Here is a 15,984-nt window from a genome sequence, read left to right as displayed (position 1 = left end):
TCATCACGTGAATATGAGGGTCTTGGTTAGACCATTAGGGGCAACAGTGATAATGTAATTCTGCTAAATGACTTTGTATTAGTCATACTGAGTAATTAGCTTTCCCACTGAGAAAACAATCACGCACACACTGGTTTTGCATGAAAGCACACATTCTGTGCACGGCAGGGGGGTGTATAGACAGCACAGTGTCATATTCCATTACGTACCTGTTGATTCATTTAGCCCCAAAATGCTAAATAACTTTCACTTCATCTACATGCTATACTTACTGTGTTCCACAAAACACATGACGCAATGCAATCTCTATTCCGACGATACGAGCGCACCCTTTCACAAGGAACAAAATGTTACAAGCTCCAAAAAAGAGCAGGGTTGTAGAAATGACTGTTTACACCAAACCAAGCCCCGGAACACACTCTCATTTTGTACTCTTCATTCCCTCTCCATCCTTTTATGAGGAACATCGGGAGTATAATTTAGAAATGTAAAATGTCATTCCTTTTTAACAGGAGAAATCTCGGCTGGAAGTGTAAAAAGAGAGAAACACAGAGAGTGATCATATCCTGGAAGACTCAGATTCGCTGTCTTAGATTTATTTGATAGTGTGGTTGATCGAAGCAAAATGATATACCCATTTGGCGTGGGTTCCCATGATAATGCGTCCTGTCGTGGTATTCCTCTGAACCTCATGTTTTTCTCCTCGTGAATAGTTCTTAACCTCCTAGTGTTATGGTTCACTGTACTCCGCGAGGTATGGGCTCTTGGTTAACTATTACTAAGATGAGCAGGCCAGCAATTAATTCAGTTTTTTACAATTGTATTTAACGTGTCCTGTATTATAGTTAGCATGCAGAAATATAGTGGGAAAATTTCGAAAAAAATTGTGCAAAATACAAAAAATGCAAATACAGTGGTACCTCGGATTTGTTATTCGTTTCCAAAGGATTGCTGAAAATCAAAACATACAAAAACTGAGGCAATTTTTCCCATAGACATCCAAGAAATGCATGGACAGTGAGTCAGCCACACGTAGGGTGCTTTGTTTGGGCACTCGAGTTTGCGGAATGATACAGTACCGGGCAAATGGACTACTCTACATAAACCCAAGCAACATTCTGGTGAAAATATTTGAAAAAAATTATAGAAATCTGGGGCGTACAAAAGCCGAGGTTTGACTGTATATGACTTTGGGGTGTAACGATTCGTTTTAATAACGATTCAATTCGTATCACGATTCGTGGTTGCTGATACAATTCAAGGATGATATTGGTTCATTTAGAACGATACGATCCAAAACGATTCAGTAACTTTAAATCGATTCTGTAACTTTTTAGCCAAAAATTCAACCAGTGTGACTGTGAAATAAATACCTGGATACAGGACAGTGCAGGTGAAGTTTCCAAGATTCACGTTTTTTTGTAAGGGAATCAGATATGTATTATTAATAATGCTGACATACTTGAGAATAAATTATGAATGACTACAAAAACTTTGTTAAAAATGCAATACAAAATGGGGATGAACAGAGGGTGGTATAGCTTGCCATGATGAATTATTTACTTTAAATATTGCAATCCAAACCTGCACTTTGCACCCTAAGGTGAGGGACATTATGCAAATTCCTCTGCAAACGAATATGGTATGGTATCTTCAATTAGGTGTTCAAACTTTGTCACCTGTACAGGCTGATGAAACACGAGTGTAAATGTGTGACAAATCAAATAAACGATCAACAAAAATTACAGCTTCCCAGCCTTTCCTCTCCTCTCTGTCCTCCCGGCACAAGCAAGTGCGCGCCATGTATTGCTTCCGCATACTTAAGGGTATGTTTTGACCTGGACACGACCCGCTGGATGATGACATCACTAAGCGTCCCTGTTACTCGACCGTAAACTACCGTCCAGAGGCGTACAAAACATCCTTACTTTGCATATTGTCCCCATAAATGTCACTTAAAAGGAGTTTCAAATAAAGACAGATGAGTTAAATATGAACACTGAATGAAGTGAATTAACTGACCAAAAGAATAAGAAATGATTCAACTGTATTTCACAGGTCAACTACAACTCCCATGGCCACCACATACCCGGAAGACGATGACGTCACAGACACAGACTATTTCTTTTTTGTCTTTATCATTAAAAGTGCTTAAAAAACACACATCCATATAAAGCCCGCCTGTGCTTAAATCCAATGCTTTATTTCCTAGTATTGATTCAATCGATTGATTACCTTTGTAAGCGATGTTGGATCGATATATGCTGTCCAGAATGGAAACTTGCTAAACACACATCGACGTAGTTGGATCGCCGGAATATAAATCGATGCTGGCGGTTTTTGGAGGTTTTTTCAGATGCCTTTATAGGCACAATAGGTGGTAATGATAATAGTTTAATTTTATTTGAACATATATACAAGTTACAAGTTCCTGTGTTTCATATGCGGTCCCTTTAATACATAGAAAAGTGATAAGGTAATGTAACAATGTGGTAATATAATTGTCAGTTGTCATTTTCCACAATCATAATAAAGGTGCGTCCCATTATGTGCATTCTTAGCTGCCTCTTTTTAGCTGTTTTTATAGCTTTAGAAGGCCAAGAAAAGAGAAAGACGTTCATATATGACACAAGGATTGTGGATGATGGACCAAAAATAAAAAAAGAAGTGCATTTTTCTTTTAACGACCGTGGGAAAATGTGGGTTCTAGGATGACACCAGTTGAGAACCCCTGCATTAGGGTGTGGCCAAGTAGGCGCTGTGTCGAGGAAATGAGGCATGACTGGCAAAAATCTCTCAAAGTTCCTGAACGGCTGCCAACACTGACCTTGCAATCTTTCTGAATGTGACTTTTAGGACAAATGAAGCCATTCTATCCCTAAGCATTTAGGAAGAACAACCCTCCTGAGATGACTCGTCTTCACTTTCATGATTTCAAAGGTGCTCCTCAGCCCTGGAACCAAATTATCTTAAAAGGCAAGTTGTTATCTGAGTTTCAGCACACAATGTTAATTACCAGCTTCATTTTGATCATCGAAGATGACAATGGCCTCATATGAAACAGATGATACGTGCCGCATGAGGATGTATCAAAGTGCCCCGAACAAAGCTCACTCTAATTCTTGGATGAAAGCGGCTTGTTGAACAATCCGTCTCGTGTTACTTTAATGTGTACCTCAGACCATAATAGCTACAAGCAACTGACCCTCCAGTTAGATCATTTTCCCAGAGAGAACGCAACCGCAGATGTGATCCATGTGAAACATGGCTTTGATTATTTTGATGTTTTTCTTGAGGAATCTCGCCGCTGATTAAAGTTAAAGCTCGCCTGGTAGGCAAACCTTATGGAAATTTATGGCGCATGTGTGTGTGTGTGTGTGTGTGTGTGTGTGTGTGTGTGTGTGTGTGTGTGTGTCACCTTGCTGAAAGCCAGGCAGTCTTTATCCTGGTCTTTGTTTTTGACCTCAAAGTCGTACAGCGCTTTGCCCTGTGGTGGTGTCTGGCTCAGGGGGCGCAGCAGCTGGATGTAACTGGCGGGCAGGAAGCCATGGCAGCCGTTCAGCTCCCCGTGGTACCAGTTGTCGTCCACCTTGCGTCGCAGGATGATGATGTCACCCTTGGAGAACTGCAGATCCCCAGGCTCTTTGCCCTCGTAGGAGTAGAGAGCCTTTCCACAAGGCAGAGCCGGGATGTTCTGAAAAGACAATGGAAGACCAAATCATTGTCGGTTGTCCTGATGAAGAAATAATACAGTATATTTAAATTATCTATAATTCATTTTCCATTGTTGATAAAAGACAGCTTTGAATTTCTCTGCAAGCCAAAAGAATTAACCTAAATTACAGCGAGAGCCCTCAAGAAAGCGTATTTGTCCTCTTAACTTGTTGCTTTGAGTGGCCAAATGTTATTACACACCATTTATTCTGTGACACTCTTACAGAGAACGGCATTAAGTGCCTTCTCAAAACCTCCGCAGAGGATTAAAAGGAATGTTGTCTAGCATTACTGTCACACGGTGGAAATGATTCCAAATAAGAACACCACACAAACCTCAGGATTGTAATTTACACTCAACTGTTTTTTAATTTTTCCATTTAAGGAGCTGGAAGTGTTCCTTTGTGTTCGGGCTGGAACAAATTGCTTTCAGTGCAAATTCTGGTGTGTGTTACGTTTGCACTGCAGTACTGTCACTTTTCACAACTGCGGTATTAAAGAGCAACAGGTGGTCCTCAGGTTACCACTTAGTTCCTTTTCTGGACTCTGATGTAAGTCCAGTTTTAGTGCAGGTCGAACTTCGATCTAAATTAACTACAAAGTCACTCACACTGCACCTTCTTAACTCTTTCAACAACAAAGACATATTTATCGGTTTTCATAATCCTGAACAACGTATTTTTACGTCTTTTACATTTTTTGCACGAGAGGCAAAAAGAGGTGATGATGGAACTCTGCACTAATGCATTTCAGAGCACTTTTAAGTCATAAAAACAGCCACAAGGTGGCAAAAGTGCATTTGATAAGGGCTCGGCAGGGATCATTTCAATGACAAATCACACACGACAGGAAGGAGGAAGTGAAAGCGTGGCTTGCAGAAGGTTACACATTGTAGGGAAATTTTAACGCATGCACATGTGCACATACATAGTTCAGTTCCAAATGTGAAAATTGTAGATATATAGAAGAAGACAAAGAAGATGAAGCAAAATAAAAAAAATATCCACTTCCTTTTAGCAAGTTAAAGTGGCTCTGACCATCTCTTATGGGACTCAAGATCAGGACCCGTGCACTAGATCCATGAATGACTTTTATCCTGGAGGAGATCCAGGTGCACAGCAGTGAAAGACTAACTAAGGAGCATACGATTAAAAAAAAAGTCATTTTCTTCCCAGAGGTGTAAACTCTAATGGACACACGGAGAATTGAGCTACTCTGTCATGCAGACTGATTCTCTCCGGATGTCACATTAAAGCAAACAGCCAGAGGCTCCCCCAACACTCTGTCTGAGATCCATGGTGATGCAATGTTTGGAAAAACACAAGAGCAAAAATATAAGTATGTTCTCCCCGTGCTCGTGTGGGTTAAATGCACGCTCTGTTAATTGGAGACTAAATTATCCATTGGTGTGAATGTGGGTGTGAATGGTTGTGTCTACTGTGTTGTGTGCGATATGTATACCCTGTAAGACTGGCAACCTGTCGCCTAAAGTCAGCTCCTACGCGACTCTGAACAGGATAAGAGGTAGACAAGAAATGAATATTTCTAAGCAGTGCATGTGATAAATACTGGTGAATGTAAATGAGACCATGAATCAGCTTGACATTTAGACCCTTACTCACACATCAAACCAACAGCAGCTTACCAAACCAAATGCCTACCTAAAACAGCACAAGTAACACATGCGGAACACACAATGCAACTGCACCACACCAGACTATGCTTGTACTGAAATAGATGCTTACACACTAATATCAAGGTGACCAAATGTACTATTTTCCCAGGACATGTCTTGATTTCACATCCTGTCCATCCTGTTTTCATTTGAGAAAGTGATGAAAAGGTCCTGGTTTTCATTGTTTTTCAACGGGCCTTTAAATTGAGTGGCATTAGCTGCACTCTTGGGGTATTTTTGGTTGGCCGGCTACTCCTGGGAAGGTTCACCGCTGTTCCATGTTTTCACCATTTGTGGATAATGGCTTTCACTGTGGTTCGCTGGAGTCCCAAAGCTTTAGAAATAGCTTTATAACACTTTTCAGATTGATAGATCTCAATTATGCTTTAACAGGGGTGGGGCAATAACTTTTTCACACAGGGCCATGTAGGTTTGCATTTTTTTTCCTCCCTTAATAATAAAAAGTTTCATTTAAAAACTGCATTTTGTGTACTGTTGTGTTGTCATCGACTAATATTTAGAAACACTTTTTCACACCTCTGTACATGAAAATCAATACAATTTTATACTCACTTATAACCCGCAAGGCATGCTGGGAAGCCCCCACACACGCTTTGTAAAAAAATATATTGTTTTGCATGTGTTTATTTAGCTACCTGCATACATTGTGTTGCACATGTGTTGCACCGTGAGTGAGGGGAGGTGCTTGGTTTGATGACTTCCTGTTGGTTTGCGTTGTGTGAGCATAGGTTTAAATGTCAAGCTAATTCATTCATTCAAGATGCATGTTATGTACAGTAGCATAGCCCAGGCTTGATTAGAGTGTCAAAAATAGATGTTTTTATGGGTGTTTCAATTACTCGCAACCCCTGCAAATAATGGGTAGCCACTGTTGAATAAATTGTATCTGACTAATTTAAGTGCTGAACAGTTTTTCTATAAATATGCCAATGTCTATTCCATCTTTCGGACTGGTCGGGCTGGTACAACCCAGAGAAAGTAAATCCACCAACCTCTCAGTGCACTAATTAGTGTATGTGAATTTCCATAATGGACAGAAGGTATGCATGTGTGTGTGTGTGTGTGTGTGTTTGTGTGTGTGTGAAGTCCATGTGGACATACATGCAAACACACTGTCCACTGCCGAGGCTCCCATCTGTTCAGATCTTTCAGTGAAGGGGGTGGTTTACATTGCACAGTGTACAGATTTGTTGGTCCAAAGCATGCATCCATGCTGGAGTTGGACTTTTCACTCCTTCCATTACTGACTAAGCTGGCAGTCACACCTCATCCAATTTAACTCACACAGAAGTGAAGCATACTAAAGAAACCGGAGTGAGCAGATGGAGGGTAGCTGACTTTGGCTTCCTCGCCTCTGTGATGTGAAGAGCTATTCCTGTGGGGTGAGCGATGGAGATCGCAAAGATCCCTGGGTCATGATGGTGGTGTCGGCATGTGCTGCGGAGTGCATCGGTGCGTGGAAGTGACTTACAGCGGTTATCCACTGCGGCCTGGAGCTCTCCAGTTTAAAACATTACAGCATAAAGACCTTCCAGGCAGAGAGAGAGTCATTACCCCACTGCAATGATTTTCACACTATTAAGTCTTCCTGCGCCGTTATGGCAATCACTCAGGACTTCTAAGATTTTGGAATCAGATCCAGCCTTGCATGGCATAACTGTGCAGGAAGAGGAACACTCAAGTACATTCGCTAACTCGATCAAAGCCAGTCTCCTTCAGCAAGTCGGAGCAAAGAATCTGGAGGAGTGGACCTAAGATCAAACATTGTGGCAGCCTGGATATGATCCATCGTGTTAAACAAACTGGACTTTGGGCTTCAACATTAAACACGCTTGCTGCCACAGGCTACAAAAAAGTTCAGTGGCTAAAGACTGTCCGAGTGTACGGGAGTATAGAACCACGGGGCAACAATGGCAACCGGTATCAATTTCTATAACACACACACACACACACACACACACACACACACACACACACTTTTAATAGGATTAGAGTCTGTACGCCACACACTAACACTGAGCTAATTAAAATCAATAAATACCAGACACACTCAGCTTGTGTACAAAAGCAGTTTCATTTTCCACAATACCATGTAGGCCACCGCTTGCTATCAATAGCCCCTTTTACACCGCCTTTACCAGGGAATTTGACAAACATTTGCAGGTTTCCACGTAAAAAAACCAAACAAAAAAACAATCCATCGACATTACACACCATTCCCCAATAAAAGTTACACCATGCTACAAGATATTTCCCAGGAATTTTTGTTTGAGACCACTACTTGCAGCATTTCCCTTCACCCACCATAACTAGTGTACCACTATTGGTAACGTATGCTAGCCCATACGTGGTGTTCCTATTTGTTTGGTTGAAAAAAATAATTAAATATGGAGGACCAAATGGGACAGAATGAAATAAAATTGGAATTAAACATAAATGTGTTATTAAATGTGCCATTAATTCATGAAATAAATAAATACACCATTAAATAATGACTTAAATGTGTCACAAAATCATTAAAATAGGAATTAAATACATAAATGTGTCATTAGTTAACAATATCAGCTCATTTAATGTAAAAGCATTTATAATGTAAATATTGAATTAAGGAATACCATTAAATAATGACTTAAGTGTCATGGGTTTATTAAAATAGAAATGAAATACATTAATGTGTTACATTACGTGGCATTAATTCATGAAATAAATAAATACAGCAATAAATAATGACTTAAATGTGTCATGAATTAATTCAAATAGAAATGAAATACATAAATGTGTTATTTAATGTGGCATTAATTCATGAAATAAATAAATACAGCAATAAATAATTACTTAAATGTGTCATAAATTCATTAAAATAGGAATTAAATACATACATGTGTCATTAATTAATGAAAATATTACTTAATTTAATGTAAAAACACATATAATAGATTAATTTAATTAATTTAATTAATTAAAAATTTCTAATTAATTAAGTGATACATATTTTTTTTTCTATTTACTATTACATATAAAATAAAATACAAATAAATATCGACATTTCAATATAGCTGCTGGCATTCGATGCTGAGTGTTCTCTGTTTCAAAGTGCAACTCTCTTTGTCTTTGTCTTGGCTTCCATGTGAAACATCCAATTAGTACACAAAACAGCACAACAATTACACCCCAACGATTAACAACAACACTCCCATGGCAAGCGTTTGTTCGTCTATTTATGAGGGGATGATACAAATGAGGCAATCATTTATTTATAAATGGACGTATAAAGGACTGCAAATCAATGGGAGGCAAGTCATGCCGTGTGAAACGGAGATTGAGGCTATATTGTTTGGCGGGCATGTTGCCACTGACACCAATGAGAGAACATTTGCTGAGACGCGGCACCTCACAGCCTCTATGTAAACGGTAGTAACCGGACTGAAAAACTAAGCAGCCATCTGCGGCTCATTTGGGAGTGTAGACTCAGCCACCTGCAACAAGCGCTTGAAGGTGATGTTGTGCAATAAACGTCATGCGTCACGTGCGTTTTTTTTTTAAATTTAACTTTATTGCCTACCTTAACACACCTTCAGCAGTGCTCGGTTCCAACACCACACATGTGTTCCTCCATCACTCTCTACACTAGCTACACAGCACTTCCTCTTTATCCACCAATCACACTCACGCCAAGCGAGGTGCATTCACCAACAGCGGAATTGTCAACATCAACATGACAACACAAGCATGTCGTTTCACTAACTTCATTTTGCTCTATTAATACACGACTCTTGCATGTGGGATTAACGAGGGTAGTCGAACGTCTCCACAACTGCGGCAGTGACACCACTTTCCTGTTTTGCCATGAGTTATTATTTTTTTTTTATTCAGTAGTGTTTCTCACCTCAGCTCTCTGCTTTTCCTTTGGCCACGTCTGCAAAATAACACAAAATGGAGTACTAGCATTTTGATAAAGACGGTGAGAAACACTACTGTATTCAAGAAATAACTCATCGCAAAACAGGAAGGTGGTGGTGGTTGATCTCGCTGCCACACTGTGTCTTTGTCAACAATCACATCTTCAATGAAGATGCCGTAACTGTGTTAGCTAGCAAAAAAATACAGCGTCAACCGCTCATGACATCATACAGGCAATGGATCTGACTTCCGCTTTAGTGTATTCCGCAGTGCATTTATAACACGACAGGGCGTGCGCCATAATGTAGGAAAATGTACACAAACCAAGGTAAAATTTTGGCATAGGTTTTCGACGTTCACTGAAAAACATGCTAACCGGGGCATACGCTAAAAGAGGTTCCACTTTTACAAAAATTTTTTTTTTTGTAAAAGTGTGTGGTGGATTTGATTTTGTATTGGTGAATTTATCACTTAGTCCTTATTTGATTTATGTAACTGAAGTTTTTAAATTAGGGCCGCACGGTGGTCTAGTGGTCATGTGGCATGTAGACCTCACAGTCAGGAGGCCGTGGGTTCGTATCTTGGGAACATCTTGTGTGGAGTTTGCATGTTCTCCTCGTGCGTGGGTGTTCTCTCTGGGTACTCCGGCTTCCTCCCACATCCCATAAGTATGCGTGCTAGGTTAATTAGAGACTCTAAATTGTCCATAGCAGTGAATGTGAGGACTCTAGTGAGGACAAGGTGTATAGAAAATGGATGGATGTATTGAAATGATCATAGTAGTAGTTATAGAATATTTAAATTATTAGAGCCCCACTATTCGCGGTGGTTCGGTTCCAGAACCAATAAGGATTGGTAAAATTCTGTAAATACGGCAAGACAAATGTCTGTTTTTGACACCCACCTTGCTATTTTTTGCTGGGAAAAAATTTTTTTGGAGAAAAAACATATTTGAACTAAAATCTGCAAATTTGTGGGGTCATAAATGTTGGCTCGCGCCTGTGCAGCGTTCATCAGTATTCTGTTTCAACTTGCATGTCACAAAAGTCTGTAAAAATAAAAAGGCATTGCTTTTGAGCCAAATTTGTATGTTTTCCATTTTTTAAGTACCGGTTCGAGCAACATTCAAGCACCTCTACTGTTTCAAAAGCACCAATTTGCAACCGGAGCTGTAACAACCAATATCCAATTCATCAACAGCTATGTTGGTGTTGGAATCACCATTTTATTATTATTTAAAAGAAAAATATTCTCTGATATCAGCCTCTCAAATGTGAATATATTTTAATTTCCTTAGTCAACCATGAAAGCAGAGCTATAATCTTTGTGTTTAAGGCAAAACAACATATTCACACACATCAGCTTTGACTTTGGAAAACAGTGATAGACATGTTTCTCTTTTTTCTGATATGTTGCGGACCAAACCACTAACTGTTTGTGTTTGCTCCATATTGATTTGGTCCGTCTGGGCCCAATCGATTACTCGATTATCGAAACAACAAGCTTCATATACATCGACTAATAAAATCATCATTAGTTGCAGCCGGCAGGTGGCACCGGCATTGGATCATATGTAAACAATACTCAGCCTTACTACTGCTGCTACGACTGTGGTACTGAGTTTCTTCATCTTGTGTGTGTTTTTGCTGTGTAGTAAGGACACACCAGTCTGAAGATGCTGCAGTGAACCAAGCTAGCACCGTTTTGCACCATTTTACATTTTCTCTAAGATGCTCTGTCCTTTCTGTGGCTCGGATCTTGTAGGGGATGCCAAAATGTGGCTTTCACACATTTGTCCTGCCACTGGGATCTGCTAAATATAGAAATACATAAACAGTGTCTTTCTGCACATCCCGTCCCATGTCTCTGCACGGAACCCCTCTCGTCTCTCATAGATCCTTCTCATGAATGCGCTGGCATGAGCACGTGAAGCTTGGTGGCGCAGACTCCTGCAGTAGACATGAAACCACGCAATGCTTGTAGTACATCAAATGACGACCAATCCAAGCAAGACACAGTATCACATCTTTGGGCTAAAGATGTTAAACCAAGGGTGTCCAACATTTTCCACTAAAGGCCACATACTCAAAAATCAAACGATGTCGGGGCCATTTTTACATTTTCAAACCAACCCATGCTGATATGCAGATACCTTTTTATATTTAAAGAAAAAGACAACCTGCATGTCGGCTTTGTGTTATGGCTTACAAAGCGTATTATCAGTAAGAACTTTTCCTCCTTACATTACCTTACATTCTTTTTGCTCATTTTCAAATGTTTACAAATATTTTAACTTCATTTTAAATGTTTTCTGTTAATATGATGTCTTTATTGTCAGAATATCGTGACTTTATTATCGTGATATTGTTATTAAAAGTTATAACTGTTATAATAAAAGTTATAATACTATCGTAACACTATAACTTATATACCCAACCTAATCTTCCTAAACATTCGTTCTCAATCAAAAGTCACAGTTGATGAAAAAGCAATTGATGTTTGCAAAGTGCAAGGAAGAAGAGTCTTGAAACACTGTGTATATACAATACTATGTCTAACCACTACCACACTCACTACTAACTCTTCCTTCTTTATTCTCTTGTGAGGACATTGCCAATACTCACCCACTATACAACTATGTTGTATTCTATTTCGTTTACCACTGCTGTGTCTAACCACTACCACACTTATGACTTACTCTTCCTTTAATGAGTTCATTGTCATGACTCACCTGTTATCCAACTGTGTTTTGTTATGTCTGTTGCATATTATTTATTAGGATTGTCAAATCAAGTGGAAATCTGACTAAATTTGAAACTTGACTATTATTTTTTCTACTATTTATCACATTATGACATTATCTCATCAACTGTCGATGTATTGAACTAGAAGAGTGTGTATTTGGAATACAGGAAGTGAACAAATGTGATGCAATTGATGTAAAACGGATGGGCGGTAGGATTAAATAAGCTTTGCTTCTTCCTACTCCTATTAGACATGTGGAACTGTGAATTGTACTATGTGATGTATTTCAATGTAACTCGTACGCATGTTCAAATAAATGAAACCTTTGCCATGACCATTACCGTTAAAACTGCATTGCATTGTTTTCTAAAATTGTATTGCTTGTATCTCATAATATTACAGCTTTTTAAAAATTATTTAATATTTCAACTTTATATTTTCTCTGAATATAATGACTTTATTCTCCATAACATTTTGTTTTTTTTCTCCTAAAAATACATTTTTTTCCCCATATTTGCTGCTGTTGTTGTTTTTTTTTTTTTATTTTCTAGTTAAATCATATTTTTTGAATGTGCCGAGGGCTAATGAAAAAAACAGCCGCGGGGCGTAAATGGCCCACGGGCCGCACACCCCTGGGTTGAAACTTCAATTGCTGGCATTTCCTCGGCGCAACTGCCAATAAATGTACACTGATCAAGCAGTTTCCATTGAAGTAGAACTTAAGGTAGTTTTAAAGGCCGTAGAGGCCAAATGAAGAGCAAGTAAAGTGGTGGATATGCGGAGGGGATTTGGGAGAATAAATTAACATACATGTTGGGTGGATGCGCTGCCGCCATGACAATCACGGCCAATCAAGCAGGGATTTCATCCAAGCAGATGGGACAGCATGTTCCCATCCGCTAATACCCCCTTCCATTTTTCTGTGACATTTTTATAATACCATAGAGAGTTGTACTCCGAGGAAACTATAACCCAGGATGGCTGCCTGAGCAAAGTCGCGAGGGTGAACTATAAATCAAAACCCTCGGCCATGATAGCAAAAGGGGTAAGAAATGTGATGCCGTACGAGTTACAGAGTTCACATACTTTTTCTAAATCAAATTCAAACACTTTGATACAGTGTTCATTGCAAGCATACTATTCAGTAATATACTGTAGATATTTGCTGCAGCTACCAAGGAGGTCATGCTTTCATGCCATGGTTGCTTATGTGTTGGTAGGACTATGCAATACACACAGTATACTGTAATCCCCTGGTTTATCACAGCTGCCGTAAGTTACCATGTGTATAAGACACACCAGTGTTTACGCCGCACCCACTACATGTAGAGAGAAAAACACATTTGTACATCTATAAACCACACCGGACTATAAGTCGCATATGTCCATGTCATAAAAAGAGTCTGTGAGGACTAGGCAGCTCTTTATTTGACAGGAGCCAATCATGAGCTACAATATGAGAAAACTCAGAACGAACTTAACAACCCATCAGAAATCACGGGAGGTCATTACTCAGTATACTGTAATAGTCTGACTCACAGTGTCATCTTACTTACAAGGCTAAAATCATCACACGGCAACTTAACACTCAAAAGGCAGCTAAGAAATATACAAGACAAGTACCACCAATACATGAGCTCCCTCTGGAGCAGCCATGGAAGCCATTGGCCAATGAACTGCTCTGAACTACTCTGCAATGAACGGCTGAGCGATATGGTCCAAAAGTTAGATCCTGATATATTTAGGTTGAATATCGCTATATGATATAAATCCCGATATTTTTTCCACAAAGTGAGTTTAGACAAAGTCAAAGCCAAATATGCGTGCTAAGTTGTTTTATTAAAATATACAAAATCGTACAGAAAAATAGCAGCTAAAATAGTCCATTTTCTTTTAGAGATAAATACAGAAAAAGTAAAATATAATCGTCAGTCTTCTTTAGAACAAACCTTTAGCTATGCTCAAATTCTCAGCTAACACCAAAAGCACTAAAGAACAAAATATGAAATAAAGTGTCCGGTTTAAGAGGACATTTTTAAATCCCAGCAGCAACTCAGAAATACTTTACATTGAACAGGATTATGTTTTTGGGTGAACACTTTCAAAAGACAAAGCATGTTCTCCTTCCTTGAAAGATTTTGTGCCAGGAACACCACCAACCCGTCCACTGCAACAGGCTTAGCAACTGTCTGTCTGACGTCCATGTACATTTGTAGTAGAGCTTCTCGTGCTAAATAATTGCGATTCGGAAGCTCGCTGGACATTGCAAGTCCATTGTTTTCAGCAGGTTTTTAAAGCCGTTTTTGTCCACCGTTGCAACGGGGACTATGTCTTGAGCAATGAAATAGGACGCCGCTTTAGTAATAGCGCACCGCTTTGCACTTTTCCCTTTCATGAGGAACGCAACAGGAAAAAGAAGCAAGCAAGTTGTGCAGCCGGGGACGTTTCAGCCTGCAGCTTCACAAACTCGTACTGGAGTTTGTGCCAAGTTTTAAGGTGGTGAAAAAGATTTGTAGCGCTTCCGCACTTTTTCGAAGCACTTTTCCTCCACCGCAGACGTTGTCGCTTCCTTCATGTATGTTGACGAATGAGTGGGGCTTCTCCACTCCACTCCTTTCTCCTCCGTCATGCACGGACATGTGTGGCGCTCACACACAGTGTGGGGTGATAGCAAGACAGGGCAAATCCAGTCTATGTCAATATGAACGCGCTTAAAAAAATTATCGCTATATTAATAACATTCATATATCACCCAGCCCTAGTGCTTGTGTGTCTCACCTAATGTTACAGTAACATTACTGACACCCAGTGCCCAGTGGAGAATACTACAATCATCACAACGTCTTTGAATGCGTCTTTTCAATGCCTTATATTTGGATTTTACTTATTTATCCATTTTAATGTTTGGAAATGCTTCATTTAGGCAAAAAATATGCAATATGCAATTCGCTTAAATATGCATATTTTTGTGTTCAACCACAAAACAGCGTGATCCATTAATGTATATATTTCTGAATATCATGATAGAGTGAAGCCAGAAAATTCCACGTGAAAAGTGGGTTTACTGTATACTCTCTATACGAGGAAGATTAACTTTCAATGGACTTAAAATCAATATGAAAGTGTCTACCAACTGTTGAGAGGCAATTTAGGAGGTTTCACTTCAAAAGAAACATTTGCGTATACAGTATGCGAACACTGGGAATGTCACCGAGCGTCACGTAAGGTGAGCGTTCACAGAAAGATGGAATTAACAGGGCCTAAAACCTTTGAGTTTGGCGTATTGGAACGCATCCCCTCGACTGGATTCACTCATTTGTCAGCTGAACTGCTCGCCAACGCTAACATTCTCATGCCGAGCCAGTAGTCCACGTCTGTGTGTGTGTGTGTGAAGGATAGGAGCTGGGACAGGATGTTCCACTCCACTCACTTCCTCATCCATTTCTATAAAACCAAACCATTTTGTGTCCCTGCAGACCGTCTACCACCTCTGTCTCTCGCTCTTTCTGCACACACACACACACACACACACTCACACTCTTTAACTGTGATTACTCTGCCCCCTTGTCTCTTGCTCATCTGTCCTTGGAGGGGCATTGGGCCTCTACAACTTCTCCCTACTCTGTGTGTGTGTGTGTGTGTGTGTGTGTGTGTAGTAATAGTCTAGTAAATCTGCAGAGGTCTTTTTCCACTCTGCTGTGCGAGCAGCATTCTATCACGCGGTGCTGTTTTATTGGAGCAGACACTCAAGTGCAACATACACTGACACACAGCTTGATGCACGTCACAAAAATATCACCTGTGTGTGTTTGGATCAAATAAATGCGTCAAGCGCGTACGATAAAATAAACAATCCGAGACATTTACAACAAAAGCGCCCCCTTTTCATCTGAGAATTTACCAATGAAAAACAGGAAATTATGGCGGCG

General features: G+C 39.7%; 1 protein-coding gene across 1 annotated transcript in view; it reads right to left on the bottom strand.

The window, feature by feature from the left end:
- The window catches only part of LOC129187830 (E3 ubiquitin-protein ligase SH3RF3-like), a 133,416-nt gene that overhangs the window by 45,434 nt on the left and 71,998 nt on the right, over positions 1–15,984 (bottom strand). Inside the window, exon 2 of the mRNA XM_054787567.1 lies at positions 3,419–3,694. Coding sequence (XP_054643542.1) covers positions 3,419–3,694 — 276 coding nt within the window. The remainder of the gene's footprint in view (positions 1–3,418; positions 3,695–15,984) is intronic.

Source organism: Dunckerocampus dactyliophorus, chromosome 9 (assembly GCF_027744805.1).
Source record: "Dunckerocampus dactyliophorus isolate RoL2022-P2 chromosome 9, RoL_Ddac_1.1, whole genome shotgun sequence".
NCBI lineage: Eukaryota > Metazoa > Chordata > Actinopteri > Syngnathiformes > Syngnathidae > Dunckerocampus > Dunckerocampus dactyliophorus.
Note: the sequence above shows the minus strand (reverse complement) of the source record. Positions and strands in the feature narration are given on the sequence as shown.